General features: G+C 43.0%; 10 protein-coding genes across 10 annotated transcripts; 7 read left to right on the plus strand and 3 right to left on the minus strand.

The window, feature by feature from the left end:
• Positions 1 to 289: 289 nt before the first annotated feature.
• On the minus strand, positions 290 to 2,152 carry AOL_s00054g728 (uncharacterized protein; the record flags this gene model as incomplete). Its single annotated transcript, XM_011122044.1, has 1 exon — positions 290 to 2,152. The coding sequence occupies one exon, from the start codon at positions 2,150 to 2,152 to the stop codon at positions 290 to 292; it is 1,863 nt and encodes a 620-aa protein (XP_011120346.1).
• A 1,143-nt stretch (positions 2,153 to 3,295) lies between these two features.
• AOL_s00054g729 (uncharacterized protein) lies at positions 3,296 to 4,894 on the plus strand (the record flags this gene model as incomplete). The annotated part of the gene is made up of 1 exon (XM_011122045.1): positions 3,296 to 4,894. One exon carries the CDS (start codon positions 3,296 to 3,298, stop codon positions 4,892 to 4,894), a length of 1,599 nt encoding a protein of 532 aa, XP_011120347.1.
• A 3,256-nt stretch (positions 4,895 to 8,150) lies between these two features.
• Positions 8,151 to 8,546, plus strand: AOL_s00054g730 (uncharacterized protein; the record flags this gene model as incomplete). The annotated part of the gene is made up of 1 exon (XM_011122046.1): positions 8,151 to 8,546. One exon carries the CDS (start codon positions 8,151 to 8,153, stop codon positions 8,544 to 8,546), a length of 396 nt encoding a protein of 131 aa, XP_011120348.1.
• A 587-nt stretch (positions 8,547 to 9,133) lies between these two features.
• Positions 9,134 to 12,587, plus strand: AOL_s00054g731 (uncharacterized protein; the record flags this gene model as incomplete). Its single annotated transcript, XM_011122047.1, has 7 exons — positions 9,134 to 9,331; positions 9,438 to 9,972; positions 10,053 to 10,453; positions 10,531 to 10,891; positions 11,052 to 11,400; positions 11,515 to 12,358; positions 12,444 to 12,587. The coding sequence occupies 7 exons, from the start codon at positions 9,134 to 9,136 to the stop codon at positions 12,585 to 12,587; spliced, it is 2,832 nt and encodes a 943-aa protein (XP_011120349.1).
• A 1,443-nt stretch (positions 12,588 to 14,030) lies between these two features.
• AOL_s00054g732 (uncharacterized protein) lies at positions 14,031 to 14,498 on the plus strand (the record flags this gene model as incomplete). The annotated part of the gene is made up of 1 exon (XM_011122048.1): positions 14,031 to 14,498. One exon carries the CDS (start codon positions 14,031 to 14,033, stop codon positions 14,496 to 14,498), a length of 468 nt encoding a protein of 155 aa, XP_011120350.1.
• A 132-nt stretch (positions 14,499 to 14,630) lies between these two features.
• Positions 14,631 to 15,185, plus strand: AOL_s00054g733 (uncharacterized protein; the record flags this gene model as incomplete). The annotated part of the gene is made up of 1 exon (XM_011122049.1): positions 14,631 to 15,185. One exon carries the CDS (start codon positions 14,631 to 14,633, stop codon positions 15,183 to 15,185), a length of 555 nt encoding a protein of 184 aa, XP_011120351.1.
• Positions 15,186 to 15,396: 211 nt separating this feature from the next.
• On the plus strand, positions 15,397 to 15,741 carry AOL_s00054g734 (uncharacterized protein; the record flags this gene model as incomplete). Its single annotated transcript, XM_011122050.1, has 1 exon — positions 15,397 to 15,741. The coding sequence occupies one exon, from the start codon at positions 15,397 to 15,399 to the stop codon at positions 15,739 to 15,741; it is 345 nt and encodes a 114-aa protein (XP_011120352.1).
• A 96-nt stretch (positions 15,742 to 15,837) lies between these two features.
• Positions 15,838 to 18,239, plus strand: AOL_s00054g735 (uncharacterized protein; the record flags this gene model as incomplete). The annotated part of the gene is made up of 4 exons (XM_011122051.1): positions 15,838 to 16,597; positions 16,708 to 17,056; positions 17,168 to 17,999; positions 18,066 to 18,239. 4 exons carry the CDS (start codon positions 15,838 to 15,840, stop codon positions 18,237 to 18,239), a joined length of 2,115 nt encoding a protein of 704 aa, XP_011120353.1.
• Positions 18,240 to 18,633: 394 nt separating this feature from the next.
• AOL_s00054g736 (uncharacterized protein) lies at positions 18,634 to 21,069 on the minus strand (the record flags this gene model as incomplete). The annotated part of the gene is made up of 11 exons (XM_011122052.1): positions 18,634 to 18,944; positions 19,024 to 19,590; positions 19,649 to 19,846; positions 19,919 to 20,082; positions 20,161 to 20,303; positions 20,391 to 20,409; positions 20,502 to 20,564; positions 20,647 to 20,666; positions 20,751 to 20,758; positions 20,843 to 20,896; positions 20,991 to 21,069. The coding sequence occupies 11 exons, from the start codon at positions 21,067 to 21,069 to the stop codon at positions 18,634 to 18,636; spliced, it is 1,626 nt and encodes a 541-aa protein (XP_011120354.1).
• Positions 21,070 to 23,807: 2,738 nt separating this feature from the next.
• Positions 23,808 to 24,826, minus strand: AOL_s00054g737 (uncharacterized protein; the record flags this gene model as incomplete). Its single annotated transcript, XM_011122053.1, has 3 exons — positions 23,808 to 23,982; positions 24,059 to 24,362; positions 24,460 to 24,826. 3 exons carry the CDS (start codon positions 24,824 to 24,826, stop codon positions 23,808 to 23,810), a joined length of 846 nt encoding a protein of 281 aa, XP_011120355.1.
• Positions 24,827 to 25,599: the final 773 nt, after the last annotated feature.

Here is a 25,599-nt window from a genome sequence, read left to right on the forward strand (position 1 = left end):
TACTAGAGCTCTTCGGGTCGGTTACGTAGATCGGTAATTTTCTTGTAATTAATCAATTGATTCGAAGATTATCCGATTATACATTAGTTTTGTAAATATAAAACAACGAAAATAAATGATGAAACGAACTCCAAAACACCAGATCAATGATCGCGATCTTCATATGCAGATGCAGTGCTTCTAAAAGCAACAAAAAAAAATAATAATCTTAACCCCGCAAGCTGCAATGGTATATCGTGATACCACCAATGGTAAATGACAAAAGGGAGAAAAGGTCATAAAAAGGGTTCTATGGCGGTGCCGGTGCCGCCTTATATGGTTCAAACCCATCCCCGCAACAGCTTCCCCATCGAATCTGTTCAGCCAATATCAACCCCAGCGGCACAATCAACATCGCATCCAATACTTTCTTCCCTTCCTCTCCCACGGCCCACGGTAATCCATCCACAACCTGTCTCCTACGGTTCGCACAGACCGTCAACTCGGAACATGATCCAAACCTTGTCATATCCGTCAAAATTATAGGATACCCTTCTCCGACCATATTTCTGGCCGTGACGTCTGTATTCTCCAGTAATTTCGCATCAGGGCCCCAGGAACAGCTATCTGCCGTACTTGCAACAGCCCTCCACGACCTTTTCACATCTGGTATCAACCCCATTTCGTCCAACCGTAAACCCGACTGGTCTTCTAGGTACGGGAACCTCCCGTCGATCGTCTCATTCCTCCCAGTCTCGGGATACGTAAGAATAGCCGTATAATTCCCTCCGGTCTCCCTCTTCACATCCGGCAAACTTCTCCACCCGGATTTCTCCCACTCCGTCTGCAGATACGGAAACCTATAAGTCACCTCACTCACATATACCGCCTCTTCCTCCCACGGGATCGAGGCCCTTCTCAATACGACCTTCTCTTCTGTCCTCAACCAAGTCGCATTCACATAATCCTCCGTCATGTAAACCGTATACCTTCCGGTCTTCTCTCCTTTCATCTCCCTAATCATCACCACTCCTCTCGTCAAATTCTTTGGTTGAAACCTCCCGTTCAAAATGACCCTAAAATCCCACCCACCTTCTTCACACCGTTTCGGATACCGATCAACCCTCAACCTCGGCGCAGGGATCGTACTCGCCAGAATCGGCCATAATATCATTGCCAGAAAGTAAATTCCGAATATCGATACAAAGCAAGATTCAATTTTCGGTTTGCCTGTGCTTTTGGCTCGTATCGGCGGCCTACCACCAGTCTTGAACGAACTGGACATCCATCGTATACCCTGTTTTATCCAGTTGACGATGACAGTAGGTCCCATGATTATCAGGTACGCGCCTCCGAGATTCCACATTCCGAGCATGATTGCTATCCATATTTCGAGGGATGTAAAGGCCGTCCAAGCACTCAATGAATTTGTTACCAATCGTCTGAGTCGCCAGGTATGTGGATCGAGATATACATGAACGTGAACCCAAACCCAAAGTGCGAATCCACCGTTCAACGCCAGTGTGAACAGAAATCCGTACATGATCATCATATCCTTGCTAAAGAGCCATTGAAAAAACTTTCCAACCCTGCTGGGCTTTTCAGGGCCTTGCGCACCTGTAGTAGCCGGTATTGTAGCTGGAGCAGGAAGTGTCTGCGGTTTTGGTGGAGGAGAGAAGAGCCGTCTTTTGCCGCGGACGATGTTTTCGGGTAGGTTCCAAAGGATTATTAACGTCCGATATATGAAGACTTTGGCGGTGTAAGGTACGGTGTTGAAGGATTCGGTGATTTTGTTCCACGTGCTTGGTTCGTATGGGTTTCGTTCTATCCTTTCAGGACGCAATTGTTCGATGTTAAGGTCCGACGGAGAGGTATTCGATCCATCTTTGGGGAACGGACCACGTTCGATTGCGGCGATATAATCGGCATTCCTCGTCGGAGCAGCAGCAGACGACGCAGCGGTATCGGGTTTTATCACCGCTGGTCGAGGTACCGATATACCGTTATCATCGCTACCACCGGCGCCATCTGCATTTACTGCAGCTCTCTGAGAGAGAGCTAGACCGAGATCTGAGGATAATCCTTGTTGGTCTAGGAAGGAACGGGAAAGGTGCTGGATCGGGAAGGCGGCTCTTTCGGGGAGTGGGTCTGGGTCTGTAGATGGTTGGGACATGCGATGTGAAGCAACGCGGTCGCTAAATTTTGATTTGATTGAGGTTAATACCAACGACTAGACTCCGTAACGGCCTTTTGAGACAAGGGGGCGGTTCTTACTAGTGATGTCTGAGAGGTCTGAATGAAGGATTATCGATTGGATGGTTATTAACTTTTGATCCTTTGGGGGGGGGGTTTATTGTAGTGATGGTTTGTTGATTGACTGACTGATTGATTGATCGATTGATTGATTGTAGAGGTGATAAGATTATTGGTGTCCGTCGTGCGGGTTAATTATAATTACACTGTGTAGTGTCGCGAGGAGCCAGAGCAGGTTATCGCCACGTTCCGATCTTCGAATCCTAACTACCAATATTAATCCTAGCTATCGCATCTGCGCAAGTTTTTTCGATATAGTATATAAAAAAAAAGGTAAAAAGATGTTTCAGAAGTCGTCGACCAGAAACTTCATAGACTTAAGTTGAGTATAAGACTTCGACTTATGACGGCCGGATGGTTGTCCGAATATATATACTTAGTACTACTACTAAATATGAGGTAGTTACCTAGTTAATTAACCAGCTGCGCAAGCTGCTGTCATGCATGTCGAACGAAGGGGTTTGACAAAAGATCAGAAAAAGAGAGAAACGGCTAAACAGGTGAGGTCTGCAGCAGCAGCCTTGGTGGGGCGGTTTTTGGGGATTTAATCCTGGTATGATATGTATTAGTAGAACCGAATTATATAGCGGGTGCTTGATCCTTCGAAAATGCGAACTGCAAGTGTATGTAACTAGCAATGCGGGCCCGAATGTACCGAGCTAGCTTTGATCATGAATCGATCAACCTTAGCTAGGTAGCAGGTATATACACTAGATTAGGATCTTTTTCTGGGTTCAGGCAGACGTCTATACTTCCTTGACATCTCCACTCGTAAAACCGCCCCCTTGAGAAAGCTAATCCGTTACTATTGTTGATAACGTTACGTTATTATTCACAATCGAATGCCGCCTTGTCAACGTTTCTGTTCAGCCTCATCTTTTAACCTCGGCTTGGCATACGCTCACAACGCACATTTCCAACAATCCCCCAAATATTAAATCCCTCTGATTTTAACTTCATGATCTTGCCGCGGATATCCCGGCATTGAAATACAAAATACAAAATGGACCGCTCACACTTCACAACTTCCAAAGATATAGTCCACGATCTCTGGTCAACCCTCTCCCTCCCTTCATCCGCCCTCTCCGACGAGACTCTCGAAATAACAGGACCGGAACATACCCTTCCCTCCAGTTATCGTCTATCACTCGTCCCACCTGCTGCGATAGCTACATCTACTTTAGCAGCATCACTCATCTACTCCCTCAGATACCCCTCAAATACTAGTAATGATAATAACGATAATAATAACGGTAGTACTATCAAACTCCCAAAGGTAAAAATAAACACCCTCCACGCAACCACAGAATACAAATCCGAATCCCACATCCAACTCCTCCTCAACAATCCAACCGACGACCCCTCATCACCATCATCATCAAAATTAAAAGAAATATGGAGTCCCGTATCAGGATCCTACAAAACCTCTGATGGCGGTGTAATCGGCATCCACGCGAATTTTCCAAACCACGCGGTATCAGCATTAGAAATCTTGGGATTACCAACAAACTGTACCGATAAATCCATAATATCAGATGCAGTCAAACGTCACAAAGCGATAGATTTAGAAAATATAGCACATAGGAGTGGGGCGGTGATGTATTCCCTCCGATCCCCTCTCCAATGGAAATTAGAACCACAATCTTCTCATCTCCCAAAATTTCCTATAATAATTCGAAAAATCGGAGAAGCCCCCTCTGGTCTTCCTCCGAACCTTCGACCCTCTTATAACAAAAACAACTCCGCAAAATCATGTCTATCCGGTCTCAGAGTCGCAGAAATATCAAGAGTGCTGGCAGGTCCGATTTGTGGTCGAACACTTGCCGCTCATGGTGCTGATGTTCTTTGGATTCATGGTCCTCATTTACCATCACTACCTGGTCTTGACATCGATACTTCACGGGGGAAAAGATCTACATTCCTCGATCTTAGAGAAGAAAACGGGGAAGGAGAAAAAGAAGAAGGAAGAAATAAACTTCAGGAGTTATTATCATCAGCGGATGTATTCATACAATCTTTCCGTCCTGGAGCTTTGGCCGCAAAAGGGTTTTCACCGGAAGAAGTAGCGTTATTGAATCCGAATGGGATTATTTATGCATCATTAAATGCGTTCGGAGAGTCCGGACCTTGGAAGGATAGAAGGGGGTTTGATAGTATGGTACAATTATGTTCTGGGGTTAATGTTAGTGAAGCCGAGTATTTCAATCTTGATACTAGCGAAAACGAGAAGAAGAAGAAGGAGGAGTTTATGAAATGGCCGTGTCAGGCGTTAGATCATACTGCTGGTTATTTCCTCGCTATTGGGATTTTAGCGGCGTTGTATAGAAGGATTGTGGAAGGGGGTAGTTGGGAAGTTCATGTGAGTTTGGCGGGGGTGATGGAGTATATTACTTCATTGGGAAGGATAAATGGAAAGGAAGGCTTTGAAGTTCCTGGATTTGGGAAACAGGGTTTACTAATGGAGGAATTCATGGAGACGAAGGAAAGTATGTTGGGTTTGGTGAAGGGGGTTAAACATGCTGGGAGGATCGAAGGGGTGGAAGTTGGGTATCGATATATGCCGACTAAACTTGGCTATTACGAAGCGGCTTGGGTTGATTGATATTGATATTGATATTGATATTGATATTGATAATTGATATTGATGCTTAATAAGGAGGATAAAGGTATGATATCATACACCAGGCTTCTGTCTCACAAAGCCATGCGGATGTGGGTTAAGCGTTTTAAAGACAAGCGAGTGGGTGGTTCGCGGTCCTTGTGAATATAAACTCTTTGAAGATCGAGTCTCCCCTTTTTCCAATTTAAAATTTATGATTTCAACAGGGTTACACATGGCGTGCGTGTGCGTATATCATCCACGCAATCGATTGATAAATATAGAAAGTATGTAACTTATATTCTAGTTTGTGAATTATATTATCTATTTCTCCCAACTTGCATTTAATACTTCAGCCTCAAATACTCCGAGTACTCCTCATTTTCTTTGCAGAATAAAGATATGCATGCAATTCTCGTTTTCGCGAGAATTCTTCATCAGTTGCGCACAACGTTTGTCAAAGGATCGCAAACAGAGAAGAGGAGGAGAAAAAAGCCAAGCGACGAGCCGTCCGCGCACATCCTGGTTGGAACGTCTAGCCGAAACAGCTCAGCTATATTAAGGGATGCCCACCCGCTTGATATGCTCCGTTACGAGCAGCAAGTAGTAGCAGCCCACCCATGAGGTGGGTGTGGTATATGAGCAGGCGCAGCATTTTGAAAGTTTGCTGACTGTCAGATGGTAATGGTATTTTTTTCGTTGTGTGTGTGTGTGTGTGTGTGTCGTTATGTCTTCCCAAGCTCCTGTGCCGTTGATTTTCTTAAATAGATAAATCCGTAGCTTTGTCTCCTTTTCCTTTTTTTCCCTCGTTTTTTTTTAAGAGAAACCCTTTTAAAAAGAAGGTTGATGTCGCATTTAATTTGGAGATTTTGTTAACATTCTGTTCATTCGTTTTTGGACTTAAGCTTCTTAATCTTCTTGGAGGGGAGCTTAGTACTTACCTGGGTGTTATTTCTTCTATCTATCATTTAATTCATTTCTTTTCAGATTCCGTCGATAGTTGACATTCTTCCTGCGACTCTTTATTTTTTTTCTCAGAAAAGATATTTCCAGCCTTTCGTTTCATGTATCAAAATCCCATTTCGTGGACCTTTTTTATCAACTCCGATTCCGATACAATTCAAATAAACAGAAGCGATTCGATTCAGACTTTTCTTTCCAAAAAAAAAAAACGACTGGCCATTAACTCTTTGACGAAACAACATCCCTACCGAAATCCACCTTACCTCAAAGCTCACCAAAAAAGTTATCGCGACATCATATTTATATAAAAATATCAACAAAAATGATCGATACTTCCAGTTTAAACTTCAACCTTGGCGTTGCCCTTGGTGCTTTGGTCCTCGTTATCATTATTCTGGCGCTCATTCTTTGGATCCTCAAGAAGCGAAGGTCGAGCGGCGGAACGGCTTTTGCTCCTTTGGTGTAAGATCTGAACTGGAAAATGGAACTCGAACTTCCTTTACAAATTACTACGAAAAAAATCCCATATTCTCTATCGATATATCCATCTCCACCGCACAAGAGCCCGTCGAATCGGTTACTTCATCGGTTTCTTCCATATTGTTGAGGAATGAAGACAATCAGGGGAACCCTTTTCCTGCGACAATTGCAAGGCCTACACCGGTACATACATACACAGTACATACACACGAATTCGCGAACAAGCAAAAAAACACGCATACACGCAAACACGCAAGGCTCGACCTTATCAGCTTCCACGCCCCCCTGAAAAGTCTCGAAATTACAGTCCGTCTTCAGCCTTAAAAATTCTTAAACATATTTCAAAAATCCATCAAAGAAAAAAAAAGGGAATCTGCATACGACGACCTCTCAATAACTAACAGCAACAAGATGGTACAGGGCTATTAATAGCACCTTTTTTCATATTTATTTTTACTTTCGACGTTGCAATTACAATGCACCGCCTGCAACTCCTGCGAATACTACTTTCTTCGATATATTGATTATATCAAACCTTCCCCCCCTTCGAATCGAAATATCCATCGAAATTTTGGCTTAATGGATGGATCGGATCTGAATCCCTGTAGTTCCACAACAGCTAGCTCGACGCTATATAATGCAGATAATCTCAGAAGCACACAACCTGGAACTTCGAAACCGGCCATTTATCTGCTGCTGCATCAAGGCCTTTTCCTTCAATTGTAAATATTTTATTCGGTTTTTATGTAGATATGATGTTTGGGAATCTAGTTTTTATTCTTTTTTTTTTTCGATTCAGTTTTTGTTAGTGTTTTTTATGAGGATAGGTTATTTTGGAAACAAAGGAGTTTAGTTTGGTTAATTATGATTTGCTTAATCAATATATATCGAATTTTTGGTTATTTCTATTCTATCAAAATTTCAACTTTTTCTTAGAAGGTACAGGCTATAGCAGGCCGTGAACACAATTTGAGAAATCTAAGAACGTCATGTATACCCAAGTAAGTACTTATGTACTAAAAGGTATGCATGAGAGTATATCAAGTCGAGTACCATCGAGTATTCAAGACCAACCAAATAGTACTAACCCGGACGAGGGGAGAAAAAAAACCACAGCTACAACACATGTGCACAACAACAAGTGATCTATAAAACGAATTCGCGAACCTTAAACTAAGAATACGATTCTAATATTCTAAAAAGAAAAGGTGCGTTAATGCCTATACCATGATACAACTATATTATTCTCAATTAATACCCATCAAATACTCATCTATCATGTCGTCTTCTCAGTATCATCGGAGTACACGGCGGTACACCCCTAGATGGGCAAACCATGCAGGAAGGCTGCATCCTGAAGTTATCAGTACAAGCTCCCAAAAATGCTTTCTTGGTCTTTTATACTTCCTAACTTGGAAACTCTGTACTTGTCACTGTTCGAGCGGGGTTGGGATTGCTTTGGTATGATAGACTTCAGGCATCTTTTGTCCAAGATTTGAATGTGGGGTAGCTTTAGAAATTCGGGTAGGATGCTCCTCCCTCTAGATTATCTTAAAGTAAGACAGGATTATTTCACTATAAAGTATATTAATATATCAAGTCAGTATATTACCAATAATTTCACTAGCAATCTCTCTCTCCTAAAAGAATCTTTTCGAACCAACACCCCTTCCTTGCTTGAATATAGAATTAACTATATGTCTCCTTCAGGCTAAACCATAACTTTTTTTCAATCAACACTTTGTCACATTGGTCATTCAGCATCTGATAAGCTTAATTTACTCAAAAAAATATCAGTACTTTCGTGTCGGAAAATATGGAAGAACCAGAGGACAAGGTTCAATGTGCAAAGTGCGACCGGCCACTAGATATACCCGTGGATTGTTTGTACAAGGCAGTTTTTTGCGAAGGATGCTTCATCAAGCATTTAGAGCAAAAACGGAAGCTGAAAGAGCCTGAGGGAGGACACGGGCGGCCGCCACCGCCTCCGCCACCATCTCAGGAAGATATTATTTGGGGACAAGCCGCGGCAACGTATCCTGGAGCAGATCCTTCCCATCTTTTCCTTGAAGACGAGCAGACAAAATGGTTTGGATTCCGGAACCAGTCACAGATCTCTGGCGACGCCACAGAGCCCGGTTTTACTGAACCCGGTTCTACCGGACCACAATATCTCATAGAGACACCAAGACTAAAAAATCTTATAGCGTAATCTCTTACTTTCGAAGAAAATAGCCCTTCAATATAATTTCCAAGTTTCATATCGTTCGTCGGCAGCACGGGTTGCGGGAAGTCACTACTTAATTAAGCATCCTAGCTGCCCCCTTATCCTATAGGTCTAATTAACCTTTCATTGTGTATATATTATCAAAATTGCTAACTACTTATCAAATTACAAATATCCTACTAGTTTGGTACTTGATTTATCTTGGCGGACAAGAAAATGAAACAGCATTAGACAGGATCCAAAAACCCGTCTTTGGAGACCCATCAAATCTGCAACCAATAACAGGAGAAGTTAATTTATATACAAACCCATCCACATTCAAAACAACCACCCTCATATTTTTGGTTGATTGTGAAGGATTGGAGTATTTTACATCTGTGGCCAACATGTATCAAAAAAAATGGTATAGGCCTCAAGTGTTTAGCCGTAAGGTATTTGAGCTCATACGTTTAAAGCCGTTAAATAAAAAAGAAGTTATCAGGAATTTTTATCCTCGCCTACTTTATATCTTCAGCGATGTAGTTTGTTACCTCACACGCGATATCTCTTGGTCCACTATCATAAATCGACTTATGCTTTGGAGTACCACTGGTGCACAGCATGCGATTAACCAGGCCGCTCTCCCTGCATTGGTTTTGGTTTTAAACCGGGCGGAAGGGCGAGAAGAATGGACTTCTGAAGATGGGCAAGACATTCTTACCAAACACTTTTTCAATACTGTAAAAGACCAAATTATTGGAAACAAGGAATTAGAAGAAATGGCCCATAAGGTTAGTGCTCTGTTTAATCTACCAGGCATTTTTTACGGTGCCCTCCCCCACCCCCCACCCCCCGGGCCCCGAAGTCACTTACCTAAAATACGGATTTCAATGATAGTACGGTATCCCTATCGATGGTTCAAACTCTACGGACGAAAATTTCAACCCCATGAAAGAGCTTCTCCTTAAGAGTTATAGTAGTGTGCATGTTCACTTTATCCCACAGATGGGCCTCGGAAAACTCGGAACTACTGCTGTGGTATTTCATCAGATGAAACGTCTGCAAACGCTCATCAAAGTGCAATCCCAGAGCGTTCAGAGAATACGGGAAAAATCACAGACGAAATTTAACAACAAGCAGCTTATATCAATAGCAAGCTACGCGTTTTCTCATGTCAGCGAAAACGATGAGGCGCCATTCGATTTTGGGTTATGCCGCCAGTTTGCGTCAGCTACGACAAATACACAATCAATCGAAACCTATGTGGTTGATTTTTTGAAAATTTGCTTCGACCGAGCCATTAAAAAAAACACTAGTATTGACTGCAGCCAAGCCGTTGAAGAAAAGGAAAGTATTGATACGGTGTTCGAAGCTACGACCTCCTTTCTAGCATCGGCTATTGTGAAGCGGGCGCGGTCCTCTAAAAACCAAGGTCTGTATCAATCCGAGAGTCGCACCAACCTACAAAAGAGAACTAAGTTCCTTGTAGCTAATCTTGCTCCACATATATAGTTGTCATTGAGGTCCATATGTTTCAACAAGACATGAAGGCCGTATTCAAGACTGCTATGCATAAATTTCTTGAGGATTGGGTACTCTGCAGCTATGTCGATGATATGGGTTGGAAATGTTCGAATAGCAAGAGTGGGCACTCGAAAGGCCACCAGACCAAATTATCAAGAGACTGTTTTGCCGGTGGAGATTTCGAAAGCGGACTCTTTGATACCTATAACGAGGATCAACTTACGGAGTCAATTGGGTCAAAAGTTTATGAATTAACTAGGAAAGCTGGGGGAGAGGCGGGCTCGGATCCTCGACGCTGGCACGAAATTGTGGAAGCAGAGCATGTGGAAAATGTGAAAAAGCTTCGGGAGCTCAAAGCCTACCCCCAAAAGTTAAGGTCGATAGCACGAGTTCGATACTAGATACCATACTAAATCCCATCAAAGCCCTTCGCAAAAATTTGTATGAAGCTCTTGAACTGTACCAGTTCATTAGTCTGAAGTTCTGTTTTGGATGTCTTTTTGGAAAATCCGAATACCGTCTTCCATGCCAGCATTTGATTTGCACAAATTGTTTGAAAGAAAACTCCACCCCTAATTCTGGAGTAGAACCCGAGGCCATGCTTATCTTGGAAGAATGTATTTTCTGCGGCGACAAAGACGAAGAAAAGGGCTGGCCGTTCATCGTTCAGATACCAATGAAGCTCACCAGCCCGCGAATCTTGTCCCTCGATGGGGCTGGTGTCGGTGCAATAACACAGCTAGTCTTATTAGTGCGACTAGAGAAGGTTATTGGACTAGGATTACCAATCGGACGGTTTTTCGATTTGATCGTTGGGTCTTCTACTGGTAAGTGGATGATGCTCCTAAAATTTCAGTCTCTGTTAAACGTTTATCAAACAACCCAAAATGTGTCTGTCTCCCGTTTCGTAATGCGCATTTGAGTTCTTCACAAATTATATATGAATAGATACGCCGGTACATAAGCACTAACTAGAATTTATTTTAGGTGGCGTTGTCGCTATCGGCATTGGTTCTCGAGGATTCAGTGCAACCGAATGCCTGAAAAAATTCAAAATAATCTGTGAGAAGGGCTTCGTCTCAAATCTGGGTACAAAAACTCCTGGACTACAATCAATAACGAGGTGGTTTTACAAATCAGTTTATGATAAGTATAAGTATATAAAGGCTTTGGAGCAGCAGTATGGGGGTGATAATTCGTTGGTTATGTTCGGGTTACGAAACCACTGTCACGTGGCTGTGACAACTACAGTCGAACTGGATAGCTACCTGATCGCAAATTACCATATTGGGGATGGCAAAAAGTATATTGACTCAATAGCCACTCCCTGGAAAGTGTAAGGGCCCTAATCTTAGCAAAAAAAAAAAAAAAATCACCTGTAAAGCTGGCGAACATGGACCCGACCCCCGGAAAATATCTAGATACTGACACACCTTGACTACATCTCTAGGGCTCAGTGCACCTCAGCGGCACCATTATACTTTCCGCCAGTACCACATGGGGAAGTAGAATGCCGAGATGGAGGACTCATGGCTAATAATCCGATCAAGTTAGCCATCGATGAAGCAGAACGTCTATGGGATGGAGCTCGCCCTGGTATTGTGCTTTCAATTGGTACAGGGCGGTCAGATAGTCGGCAACCTGAGCCAATTGGCTTGAACACCGTGGATGAGAAACTACTATCTCCCTTTAAAACATGGTTAACAACCATGAACGGCGAGCAGGGTTGGAGTGACTTTTGCGATTCAAAAACGAATGATCCTGACCTGCTGGCAAGATGCAACCGCTTGAATGTTAAGCTAAAAAATGAAGTTGAGCCGGCATTCGATAGTTTCCAGGAAATGACATCGATGGAATCAGCTGCGAAGGAATACGATGATAGATACAGGGTAAATTTGGACACACCATACACACCGATATTAGGAGCATGTGAAGACTCTATCTTGAAGGTACAAGCTGAAATATTAAGAGCAAGTCAGTTTTTCTTCCAAGTTAGCAAGATATCGTGGATAATTCAGGGCCCGCAGAGGAACCTTTTAAAGGTTACTGGATATCTAAAATGCCGACTGGGGGCTAAGGAGAGGGGGCCCTTTCGGAGTCTCTTGAACTTGACATCATATTTCGCGGTCAATGGACAAAAATATTTTGATATGGACGCCGCATCAAGGTCTCGAGATCTTAAACTTTTCGATCGATATCTGGAATTTACACATATCACAACATCCGGACCAATCCGAATAGATGTGAATTTCGGAGGGTCATACTCAGTTGCAATAAGTGGTTTCCCGCTGGATGTTCAGGCAAGTAAATACTCTATGAATAAATTATTGCATATAATTTTTTTTTAAAACGAGGTGAGCGCTAATGTTGGATAACAAGGCTCTGAGAGATCATTGTGCAAAAAATGGAATCGAGGAAAATGAGATTGGAGAGGGGGGGTGGGAAGAGGCTACTTCTTCTATGGCCGACGCTGAGGGAGAGGTGAATCCGGATACCAGTGGTTCCAAAGATACCCTCGGGTAAAAAGCAGTGCCCGAGCCCTCAGATAACGGTGATTCGAATCGTGGGGACCAAACTGGTCTCGTAAGACCAGATTAAACCGAGAATGGCCTTGTTTAATTAGAAGAGTGTTAAGACTGCGAGATTGTTACTCGGCTGAGAGTGTGGTCCTGAGTTATAACGTTAATATAAGATGATCTTAAACTTGATGCCGAGCAAATGGTTATATGTTCATGTAAGCATACTGCCGTACAGCAATAGTTGATCATTAGTATAGAGGCGTTACAAAAGGCACATGTGGGAGAAAATTTTGGGGGTATGAATTATTCGAAATCCGAAACTCCTATCGATAGCTGGTGCTATACATCATTCCGGGTTACATGAGGGCCAATTTTGCGCTCCATGCATGGGTCCAGCATAGACCAGCTTCCCTTCGTTTTATATATCTATATATATATACTTTACTTATTCTGCTCAAAAATTGTAATATCCATTGTAACAGCGGTGTCTTTTTGGGCTCAACGTTCAGGAAAGCGAGCGTAACGGACGCATGATCTGACTACATAGTCACATGCATAATATAAACTATTAAATATTGCAGTTATAATTACCTTCTACTATTTTATTATTCAGATTCGTGGTTTATCGGGGTATACTAATACCCAATAAACTAAGAACGTAAGTCAAGAAGTAACTAATATAGGAAATATTAGTCTCAAATATAGGTACTAATCCTAGATATCCCACGCCTACCTTTCATCGTGACATCTGGGAATGCGAATGCGAACAGGACTGCTTCATGGTTAGAGATTCATGACTAAAATGGAAAAACCACATAGACAACACAGATGTATGTACAGACAGTGCATGTGCACCATAATTACTACAATTGGTAGCAAGCCAAATAAACTATGATGGCTCGTGGAAACAAGAAGGCAGTGGTAAAAATTCCCCAGACTATATCTATAAAAAATACTGATAAGAATTCCCAGATTAAGCTGGGTGCGGTGCACAGACTAGTGAGCTTTAATAGGACTGTGTGGTGCATAACAATGGTACATTCCTATGGGGTAAGTTGAGCTGTGCTGCATGGCCAACCGCATTAGTTAGCTCTCAGCTTAAATTTCCTGCCACGCGCGACGTCACATTCATTCCCATTCGACATGCGGAGTTACACATGTTTGGTGGTGCGCCCAACTTCAGGCATCTTTTGGATTCCCCTAAGCTAAGGTCGGTCGAAGGATTCGAGCTACCGCGTAATTTAGGTGCTCCTGTAATTATACTTATATTTTGCAATTAATACTTGTTAAAGTTCGTTATTGAGTCGAAATTCTTGATATTTACACAGCCTTTTTATCTTGTAGCCAAACCTAGAAGCCGGTCTTCAATAAAATATTTTATTTCAGCTATCTACATATAAGTTTATCCCCTTGGAGTTTCTCAACTAGTAGCCAGCCACAGCCAGCCATGGGAGAGCCATGCGAAGAAACGGAATGCGACACCTGCGAGGAACATATATTGGGATCTCCAATGGAATGCCTTTGCTCGGCAGTCTACTGCGGAGACTGTTTCCATAAACATATCAGAAAAATGGAAATAAACGGACGTGGAGATGAACACAGACAAGCAGAGACCTGGGAACCATCCGTGGCAGATATGATCTGGGGAAAGGTCACGAAGGCCATTGCAGAAATAGACCTTTCCACGCTATTTATCGAAGATGAGAAGGCGAAATGGTTCGGACACTGGTCGCAAATGTCCGAACAAGATGACGAGACAAATTCAATCGAGACTCAATATATTGTGGAGACATCAAGGTTGAGAGATCTTATGGCACAATCTTTGAATTTCGGGCCGGACAGCCCTTCGACTCAGTTTCCGAGTATAGTATCATTTGTCGGCGCCTCTGGGGCTGGGAAGTCTTTACTGGGTTGAGTATCCCACGGAATTCCTAATTATAGGCGTCAAGTCCTCCATCCAACCCAGACAATATACTGACTTTTTGAATTATTCCTACCAGTTCGATACTTAATTCGTCTCGGCGAAACAGACACTACATATAAAAATATGCAAAGCCCCATTACTGGAGGGAGCCTTTGTGCCACTACGGGCGAGGTTAATCTTTACGCAGACCCTTCAACTATAGGGACCTCTACACCTCTGTTTCTGGCCGATTGTGAGGGAATAGGCGGCGATGTTGCATCAGTTGCCAGTTCATACCAAACGAAATGGTATGGTCTGGACGGAAAGTCTAACCAGAAAGTATATTATTTTGGAGACCAGATTGATCGAAAACAAGTTATCAAAGATATATACCCACGTCTGTTATATATATTCAGCGACGTTATTTGCTATGTTGTAGGCGAGAAGGCTTGGTCCAAAACCATCACTCGACTATTGAACTGGAGCACCACCGGAGCCCAGCATGCAATTAATCAAGCTGCGCTTCCAGCTTTGATTCTGATCATAAACTTTTCAATGGAAGGCAAAGAAGAATGGGTCTCGGAAGAAGGTGGTGATATATTTACTCGACATGTTCTAGAGATTATGAATGTAGAAGCTGCTACTAATAAAAGGCTGAAAGATATGACTCAAAAGGTTTTAAAAGAATTCCTTCAATAAATAGCTTTCCCTTTCAAGACCGCGTGGATTATTGTTTTAAAATTACTGACAAATTTGTCAACCTAAACAGTACAATATATCACCAGATAGCTCTGGTTCAGGAGGAAAGGGGCAAACCCTTCTAGAAAGCCTTCTCCTAAAGAGCTACAGCAGCGTACATGCTCACTTCATACCTAGGGTAGGCCTAGGGAAAAGTTTGCAATCCGATGTAATGCTCAAGCAGGTGATTCGTCTCCAGCAGCTTATAAAACTCGAATCTGGGCGCGTGCAAGAAATGCGGGCGAAATCCTTGACAAAATTTAACACCAACCAGCTAGAAGCGATTACAGATTACGCTTTCTCTCATATTGTGGAAAATCCCAAGGTACCCTTCGACTTTGGGTTCTGTCGCCTGTCGATGACGAAGTCGATTGAAACCCATATAGCCAAATTTCTAAAGATATGCCTCGAAAGATCTAACCAAGCGAATATTTCGGCTGTATTCGAAGCTGCAATTAATTTTATAGCATCGGCTATAGTGAAGAAGGCGCAGTCATCAAGGAATCAAGGTGCGTAGAGTTAAAATCTTTTCAGACATATTTGACATGGAAAGGATTTGTGAACTAAATAGATTCCGTTAGCTGTTATTGAGCTGCACATATTCCATCCTGGGATGAAAAGGCTCTGTAAGGAAGCTATACACGAGTTCGTCGGAAGATATATGTCCTGCAGCTATGTCAACGAAAACGCAGACTGGGAATGCGTGAACACAAAGAATGGTCATGTCAAAGGCCACCAAAGTGAATTTGGAGATTATTTCGCGGATGGAGAGTTCGAAGAAGCTGAGTCACCCAACGAGGACAGCCTTGTGACAGCAATCGAAACCAAAATTCATGAAATAGTAGCAAAAGCGCGGAATATTGCGGGTTCGAGTCCTCAAAAATGGTACTCGTTTGTGAGCGTGAATCACAAGCAGTGTATGGAAGAACTCAGGAAGCTTGGGGTCTATCCCAGGAGAAAAAATTACAGGAGGATACTAAGCCGATTTCTTCCCCTCTGGTTTGAGGGCAATTTCTTTACAAATTCCCAATTCTGCACTTTGTGCCTTTTTGGGAAGTCTGAATACCGGCTCCCATGTCAGCACATGATATGCGGTACCTGCTTGAAAGAAAACTCATCCAACCGCATACAAGAGCCCGATGCTATGGCTGTATTGGAGAAATGCGTTCTTTGTGACGATAATGGCCGATCTCACGGGTGGCCCTTCACCGTCCAGATGCTACCAGCGCTCGCCAATCCACGAATCTTGGCTTTGGATGGGGCGGGTGTTCGAGGAGTAACACAGCTTGTCCTGTTGGAAAGACTTGAAGAGTCTATCGGGCTTGGTCTGCCAATTGGGTATTTTTTTGACCTCGTTGTTGGTTCATCCATGGGTAAGTTTCTAGTGGTTCATTTCGTTATTCATTCTTCCTTGGTACGGGTGTATATCCATATCCGCACATTCATTGTTACGAAAACTGCATTCTCACTAAATATGGCTTAGGTGGCATCGTTGCACTAGGACTTGGGGTCGAGGGCCTTCCCGCAAGTGAATGTCTAGAAAGATTCAAGGCAATTAGCTCCGAAGGCTTTGACAACAAGTTGGGTACAAAAACACCAGGATTAAAATTGATCTCGAGACGAATTCGTGGGTCGATCTACCTTCAAGACAGCTATAGTCGCGCTATAGAGGAGTACTTTGACAATCGTAAGGGGAATATTACATACGGATTGCGAAACCATTGTCGCGTGGCCGTCACAACCACTGTTGGGAGCGATGCCCGTCTCATAGCGAATTATCACGCCGGAGATGATGAAAAGTATATTAACTCTAAGATGACAATATCAGATGCGTAGGTAACACCCCAATGAACCTAAACTCCCTACGTCAATGAGACATAAAGCCGCGCTAGTAGGCAATCCGATTTCAAGAGTTTCTGATAACCTGTATTTGGTACTTATAGGGCCAAGTGTTCATCCATGGCACCGCTATATTTCGAACCTATGCTCGTAAATGGAATGGAATTTTGGGACGGTGGTCTCACAGCGAATAACCCGGTTCAGCTAGCTCTCGACGAATCAAACCTTCTCTGGGGTAAACCCCGTCCCGATTTGGTGCTCTCTATTGGCACTGGACATTCATCTGCACTACAAGATGAGCCGGTGGGTTTGAAGAATTTGGATGAGAAACTAAAAGAACTAATGATCCTATGGTTACGGACGATGAATGGACAACAAGATTGGAAAAATTTCTGTAACTCGAAAAGGAACGACCCTGACACGCTAGCACGATGCCATCGCCTGAGTGTCTCCTCTGTTTTTGGACGCGAAGCCGCTTTCGATGAAGCCGATAGGATTATAAGCATGGAAATGAAAGCTCAAGGATACAATGAGAGGTATAAAAAGTCATACAGCTTATATGAGCCGGTTTCCGGAGAGTGTAGAGATGACATTATAGAGGTACAAGCAAACATACTGAGAGCAAGCCAATACTATTTCAAGGTGGCTCGCATACTTAAGGGAGGAAATGAGAAATTTTTTATCTATGGAAGTTTGAGATGTAGGCTCAACCTTATTCACGGGGAGCCTTTCCTTTACCTCTTGAAATTCACAAATTATTTTACAATCAACCGACTGAAGGTTTTTGATGTCGACGAGCCCATCCGGCGGAGTCAGTTCTTCGATATGCCAGTTCGGTTTGAACACTCTTCTGCATCCGGGCCCATCAGGATCGCTGTGAATTTCAATGAGGATACCTATTCGGTTGCAATAAGTGGATTTCCAATGGATATCCAGGTAAGTAACCTGCAAAATATTCGTGGAATGGTATATTCATAGATCTAACTTTTAAAACAAATGAAGGTTTTGAGGGATTATTGTGCGGAAACTGGGATTGAGGAGGAAGAACTAGACGTCAATTTTAATTTCGAGGATGATGATAAGGAGCAAACGATAGTTTCCGAAGATGGTAGTTCGAACAGTGACCCGATCGAAAGGGTCATGACCCCATCTACAACTGCGAGCGACTTTCTTTAGAGCTATTAGGACCATTAGTTAACATCTATGTTGCATTAGCTTAGGGGGAGTCGTTTAATATTTTGTCAAACGAAGAAAACATCTACAGATCCTGTTCCCTAATTTGTAGGTATTATATACGACTTTATAGCCTGCTAAGTACCTAGCGCGCATAGAGTTTTATTTACTGTTCCACAAAACTGTAGCCGTTATTAATAATATATATTATCCTATCAATCCTTTATCCAGGATCCTTTAGATTATTCCATATGTATGTACCATAATCCCATATACCAATCCCAATATTCCCCAAAACCCAAGAATTCAGAACGCTAGACTCAAAACCCCCAATCCGCGGCCGTATATTATATCCAAAAGAAAATAACCCATTACATACCCAAAGTTAAACAAAAAACTAAAACCCGGCTTCAATGCCCTTAGGAGTACTTTCATCCCTCTTCTCCGGCGCTCCATCGCTACCTACTCCTTCAATAGACTCATGGTCTTGTAAATTATCATCATCTTCTTCATAAATCATACTATCCAATAACGACCTCGTATCCGGGAATAACTTCGATAGAGCCCAATAAACTGCCGCAGTGGTAAAGTAGCCGTATAGCCATGATATGCTGAACATATACTTGACGTTCTTATTCCCAATGGCAGGGTTTATGTTGTGCAAAAACCCTGGGAAGCAAGGTATGCACCCGACGAACATCGCGGCCACTATGGTAGTTTCTGTTAGTTAGGCTCGACCAAGGGAGGGGGGGAAAGATATTTGACGAGGAATTAAGGGAAGACATACAAGCCCTCCAGTTGATACCATGCCAATAACTATATATCGACTTTGGTCTATACATAGCCGGCACGCTAACCTTTCTCTTTTTAACCAAATAGAAATCGGAAGTCATAACTCCTGCAATCGGTGCCAAAAACACCGTATACCCGCCTGCAAACCCCAAGAATCTGGGAGCGCTCGCAAGAATATACCAGGGCACTAAAACCCATCCGCCAATAAATGCGCATAGAATACTACCTCGTTTGATGTTAAGGTATCTTGGTAGTAAAGCATTGAAATCATTTCCAGCAGAAATAGAATTCGCGGCGATATTGGTACCTAATGTTGCGAGAGTGAAAGAAAAGGCACACCAGAAACGAGCAGCACGTTCACCGGGTGAGTTCCCCCATAAAGCAATGATCTGAAGGGGATCCCAGTGGTATTCTCCGTATATTATTTTGGAGGCAGAGGTGACGGAAATTCCCATGAAGGCGATGAAAGTGAAGGCAAGAGGGATGACGAAAGGTTGCACATATTGTTCGCGTGGACTTCTAGCATAACGGGTGAAATCACCGATGTTGATAGCCAAGGTTGCTAGACAATAGTACATTAGCCAATTTACTAGAATATGATGTTCTGCTGGAAAACTTACACCATTGCCCAAGGACAGAGTTTAAGCCAGTGAGCCATTGCCATGCCGCGGCGCTACCGGTCAGCGTGGCTGGGTTCGAAAAGATAGGACCTCCGCCCGTTTTATGGAAAGCCCATGCCATCAAACTTATACCACATGCTGGTGTCAAGATCGACTTGAGAATAAATAGATATCTAATCTTAGACGGATGCACAAGAACTAGAGATATCCATTAGTTTGATTACTTCAACCTTTCGGTAGCATATATTTGCTAGTAGCCGTGAAACTTACGGAACGGAAACTGAATGACCCAATATATGAAATAACACAGCATCGATTGGCTTGTCGCTCCTGAACTAGCGGGGAGATGATTTGGAAATGATGCAAAGCTTGGCCATATCGCCTTGATCATTTCACGGACGCAGTTCCCACCCGTGGTAGTTTGGATTCCGAACCTATCATAGTCTCGTTTAGTAAAGACATCTTCTACTATGCTAGTGAAATATAGAAAAATCGAAAATGACCATACGTACCAGAAGCACGCGAGAACTACTCTCGACACGATTGCAAAGTACGAAAAGTAGAACCCAAAACTAGATCTCGCCAGCACTGGGAACGGTATATGTAACTTTGCTCCAATATACCCGTGAAGCGTCATAGGTATTGAGATGAATAACTACAATATTATAACAGCCAGTTAGCATCTCATCCCATATACGCTATTCTCCATTAATCGAGTCAAAGGAATATATTCTTCACATACCTGTCCAACCACGATAGCACTATAATAACCAGCCGACCAAAGTTAGCCTCATGATTGTGTTGCTTTACCCAAAAAGTCATTACGTAAAAATTAAAGAAAATGAAGTCATACGCAATTGAAGCTTTGAAGCCCAGACCAACCGCTATCATGGCAGATGCTAATTGCCATGTTGGACTAAATTAATTACCAAAAAACTCTTGTCAGTCTGCAATTCTGCCGAATTTAAGGAGGAAAAAGGAGGGAATAGATTCCGTACACATTGAAAGCATCAGAAATCTAACGTATAGACAACCAGTTAGTTTTTCCTGTATGTTTCCTCATGATGTTCGAAGTGAACGGAGGTGTAAAACCAAATCGTACCCAATATGCTATAATCCCACATTTCACACAAAATTAGAACTGGCCGCATAATTTAAAATACATAGCACAACGGTGTGTTTTCGTCTACATACCCACAATATGCCACCATCTCCATGTCCGCATGTCCAAAGGGACAGGGTCCATATCTATTACCATTCGGTTAGTCATAACCTCCCTATTTTTTGCCTGCCATTTCACCCCCAAACCCTTGACAGAACTTTAACTAGTGGGGATTCGGACCTTTATTCGACCATTTATTCGACGGGGCATAAGTCGCCGGCAACGGGTCCAACTGTAGATTAAACTTCCTTAACCGCATCTCGACGACTAATTATACTGACGGACGTAAATGTCGATTTTGAGGATGGTAAAAAAAGAAGATAGGTAGTTGAATTAAAAATAGTGGATATGGGGAAACTTGTCCCTGCGTGAGTTTAACGTTTTGACTAGAAACTTTTTTTTCCCTTCGGTGCGCAGCGCGGGGACCCCTTCGCTTCAAATGCAAATGCAGAACAAGGCCTGGCCTAGGATATTGTAGTTTGGACGGGTTCAGAAAGTAAAAAAACTCCCTTGCGGCTGAATTGGTGCAGCTTGAGAAATAGCAAAAAACCCAAAAATGGGTCCGATTAGTTAGCGAAAGTGTCGTTCGACCATAAAATATGTGAATGTGAAAAGAAACCTCTTACTAGTACTAACTTTTGATTGACTAAGAAATAAATCAAATGACGGGAATGTGAAATGGAAGATCTTACTGTATATGATTATATCCAGGAGTGAGTTCTTTTGGTCTCCTGAGCCGTTAATTGTGATATAGAACCCGCGCGGGCTAACGTTCCAATCGACCAGGCTTGACAGGAAGTCACTTGAACGTTTAAATTCTGTGTCCCGAAGAAAGAAAAAAAAATAGAAAAACTAAGAAAAACTCCGGAATGGGGTTTCTTTAACGAAAAATTTGTGAATCAAAACCCCACGCGGGATGGGGGGAAAGGGTCTAGAGTTCTTGAGCTTATAAATAAATTATTATACAGATAAGTTCCTTAGAATTCGTTCTGCTAGTTGTCTTTCAATCCATGTCCATGGACTTTGGTTTATCATGATACCCTCTGGAGAGGTGCCACGAAAGATCAATGGGTGTGAGATTAAACATGGGTCTCCTGTCTTGTAGAATAGTATCCATTCCTTCGATATCGATTTCGCTGTTGATAGGGTAGATTAATGCATATCGGAAGCTGGAGAACCCTGCCGTCCGGGGCCTCCTCTCTCGAGATACGTAAGTTCAATATTTCAGTAAAATTATACTAAAATGCAAGTTGATATGATGGTGTCCACCATGTCGCAGAAGTTGAAAGTTGAAAGTTGGGAGAAGTTTCAAATTCCCAGATACATGTCACAGTAGCGAGGGCCCCTGCTTGCGGAAAGTCAAATATGTGCGCACTGCACTGGGCTGCACATACATAAGCTACTTACTTTAAGTACTAGGTATGTCTCTGAAGTACATGGACTTTTAGAGTTCATGTATCACAACAGCAAACAAGAAAGCCCTTTGGCCAAGAGTTTGTATCGTCGACACATAGCAGCTTGTGCAAAAGTAGTGGTCGCCGTTGTTCCACAGACCCTGCTTCTAAAGCCATTCACTGCAGTGTGGTTAAAAGAGGTGGGGCGTACGGAGACGAAACGAGGGTCATCAACCGAAGGCAACCATCAATTTTCCGGAATTCAGGAACCGAGATAAGTTGGCATTCCTCAAGAAGGAAAGGTTTCCCTGTGATTTTACATTTTAATCTGTGGGGTTTCTAGCTCCAAGATTGTCGGGTCGTTAATCCCCTCAATTCGATCAAGCTTCGGTTCGAGACCTCAAATTCGAAAGATAAGAGTTGGGTCAAGCAAGAAAAGTTATCTTGATCAAGACGCATTTCGTTATGCACGTCACATTGAATCCGGCTTTTCAATTCATGAAGCCTCGATTGGAAACATAATTGCGATCTAGCCAGGATGCAACCGGAAGACTGCACGGTGTAACGGAAGACTAACTCGCCGACATGCGACAGTGTGGCGAGGTCTGTCCTATCATGATGAAGCGGCAGACACTTTCTACTTCCGCTGCTTAGGGATAAATACTTAAATATCAATCAAGGGCTGTAGACGCTTAATATCTCACGATATACTTCGCGGTGCTGCATGGACTCGCGTTTTTTATATCACATCATCAGCTTATAAGCTTATGCCCAGCTAGTCGCTTGGTCTTGTGATTCGCGAATTCCTGAGCCGAAAAACCTTTTGCATTCCAAAACTTAACAACTGGTGGAGGTAAATGCTTCTATGCATCATAAATTGATATATCACAGTCTACATGGTATTATTGCATTCGATTGCTTTATTGTGGTAGCATCCACGGAAAAAGCATTGGTCCCAAATATGCAGATCTTGATACGTGAGAGGCATAGTTGACATGGGACGTTGGCGCACGGCGATAAGAAAGCCTCCGCTTCATGCATTCCACTTGCCCCACGGCAGACAGACGCGCAAGCCCAACCGCCCATCCACATTGTCAAACTCGCATATGCATCACATAGCTGAAGCTAGGATAGCACATATGCTATTAGCTGTCTCAGGCCAGGAATGCAGATCTCAGTCACACTATTCACGAGAAGTTCTTAGAGAGATATAGCATTATCATTTTTCATGTAACTGGGGTAACAAAGAAAAGTCGTTGACGGGTTTATGTGCTTTTCCAAAACCTTTGTACATCGAAAAAAATAAAAGCAGGAAGAGGGATATAAAAGATTTAGAGGGTAAAGAGCACAAAGGAAAGAGTATGCTAAACTCCAAAAAAGCTGACCAGCACAAAAAAAGTAAATAAAAAAAAAGAGAGAAGACAAAGGGTTGGGCACATATGAAGTTTTCCAACTGCATCAACCTAATAACTACCTCGACGCATCTTTGCCACCCCTCTACCTATTAGCTATGACTCTGAATGCATCTTCATTAAGTCACCGTTAGGCATCTCGTATCCATGCCACTGTACCGCTTATCCCACGCCGACTGGTTCGACCCTGTTTAAGCACTTTGAACCATCATCATCTTGATCTTTGCGATTGCCAAACCGGGGTTCAGGCCCTTAGGGCAAGTACGAGCGCAGTTCATGATGGTGTGGCATCTATATAGTGACATGCTGTTTTCAAGCATGTCCTTCCTCTGACCGCTCTTTCCGTCACGCGAGTCCGCGAGCCATCTATAATACGCAATGATATACATTAATATCTCATATGTTTTCCCAAACGTTTCGTATATCAGGTCTATATCCTTACCTATAAGCCTGCATCAACACGGCGGGTCCCAAGTATTCTTCCTGGTTCCACCAGTAGCTTGGACACGAGGTGCTGCAGCAAGCGCACAAAATGCACTCATAAAGACCATCCAACTTCTTTCTATCTTCCTTGGTTTGAAGGAATTCCTTGCCCTCTGGTGCCGGCTCCTTGCTCTGCAAGTATGGTTGGATAGATTTATATTGCTTGTAAAAGTTGGTAAGATCCGGCACGAGGTCCTTGACGACGTACATGTGCGGAAGAGGGTATATTCTGGTAGTTGAGCTAGCATCCCTGTTTATACGGCCTATTGGATTGGATGCTGCATTAGCAATTGATGTTCGGACGGCTAAAACAACAATATTGTATAACCGGGGATATATAATCGGCATGTGATCACATACTCAAACAAGCCAATGTATTTGTTCCCTCGATATTCATTGCACAGCTACCACAGATACCTTCTCTGCAACTTCTTCTGAAGGTCAGAGTAGGATCCATTTCGTTCTTGATTTTAATTAAAGCATCAAGAACCATAGGTCCGCACTCGTTCAGGTCGAGCGAGTACTCTTGCATCTGCGGCTTCTTTGTCGGCTCATCGGGTGACCATCTGTAAATTGAGAACTTCTTGACCAAAGGTTCCTTCTTTGTTACAATTTCTTCTTTGGCAAGGGTAGCTAGGCATCTTGTGCTGTTGATGATTGTCGGGGAGAATCGTCGGATATTCGACGAAGCCAGTAGCCGGAGGGTGGGTTGGCGAAGAGATGCCATTGTGGAGTGATACGAGAGAAGTCGCAGATGGGGAAGGCAGGGAACGATGACAGGGAAATAAACAGAGACCAGTGATTTCGTGTCGACGAAATGAAGATGCAGGCGTCGAGGTGATAAAAAGAGACAGAGATTGTGAACAGTGGTGGCGTGAGGCAATAGAATGTTGGTTATTTTCTCATCGGAACAATGTCGAGGGATTTGGTGGTGTTGACCTCGGCCTTCGGATGGCCACACCAAAATTTTCTGACCTCATTGCCTGTGGCCCCTTCGCCCATGTGTTTGCTACGAACCCTGGCCAATCACATCCGCCCAAATTGTAATAGCCAAGAACAGGTTCTGTCTCGGAAAGCTCCACCTGGAATTTACATTTTCATTGGCTGTGAAGATTGGCTTCGGGATCGGGTAACCTGTCGGTTATCTACGCATTGTTGTGAATGTTGGTAAGAATGGAACGATGGACGGGTATAGAAAATACTTAAAATTTGAATCTAATGTACAGGAAGCGATTGTGATTAATTATGAAAAAAGAATAAAGTATAATAGAACAAGAAACGAATGATCTCGTGAACCTAGTCCGTGGCAGTCTGATCCGAATCTACAGTACACAGTGCAGTACAGCGTCAAAGTAAAAAAAAAAAAATCCCTGAAATCGAGTCCCATAAAGCCCGCCTAACACCGTTGTTCCGCTAAATAATAATGCATGCCCAGGACCATCCTGGGAAATAAACCTAAACCCATCAACGGTACTCCCCATCTTCCTCCCGAAGATTCGT

The sequence above is a fragment of the Orbilia oligospora genome, assembly GCF_000225545.1.
Source record: "Orbilia oligospora ATCC 24927 unplaced genomic scaffold scaffold00054, whole genome shotgun sequence".
Taxonomy (NCBI): domain Eukaryota; kingdom Fungi; phylum Ascomycota; class Orbiliomycetes; order Orbiliales; family Orbiliaceae; genus Orbilia; species Orbilia oligospora.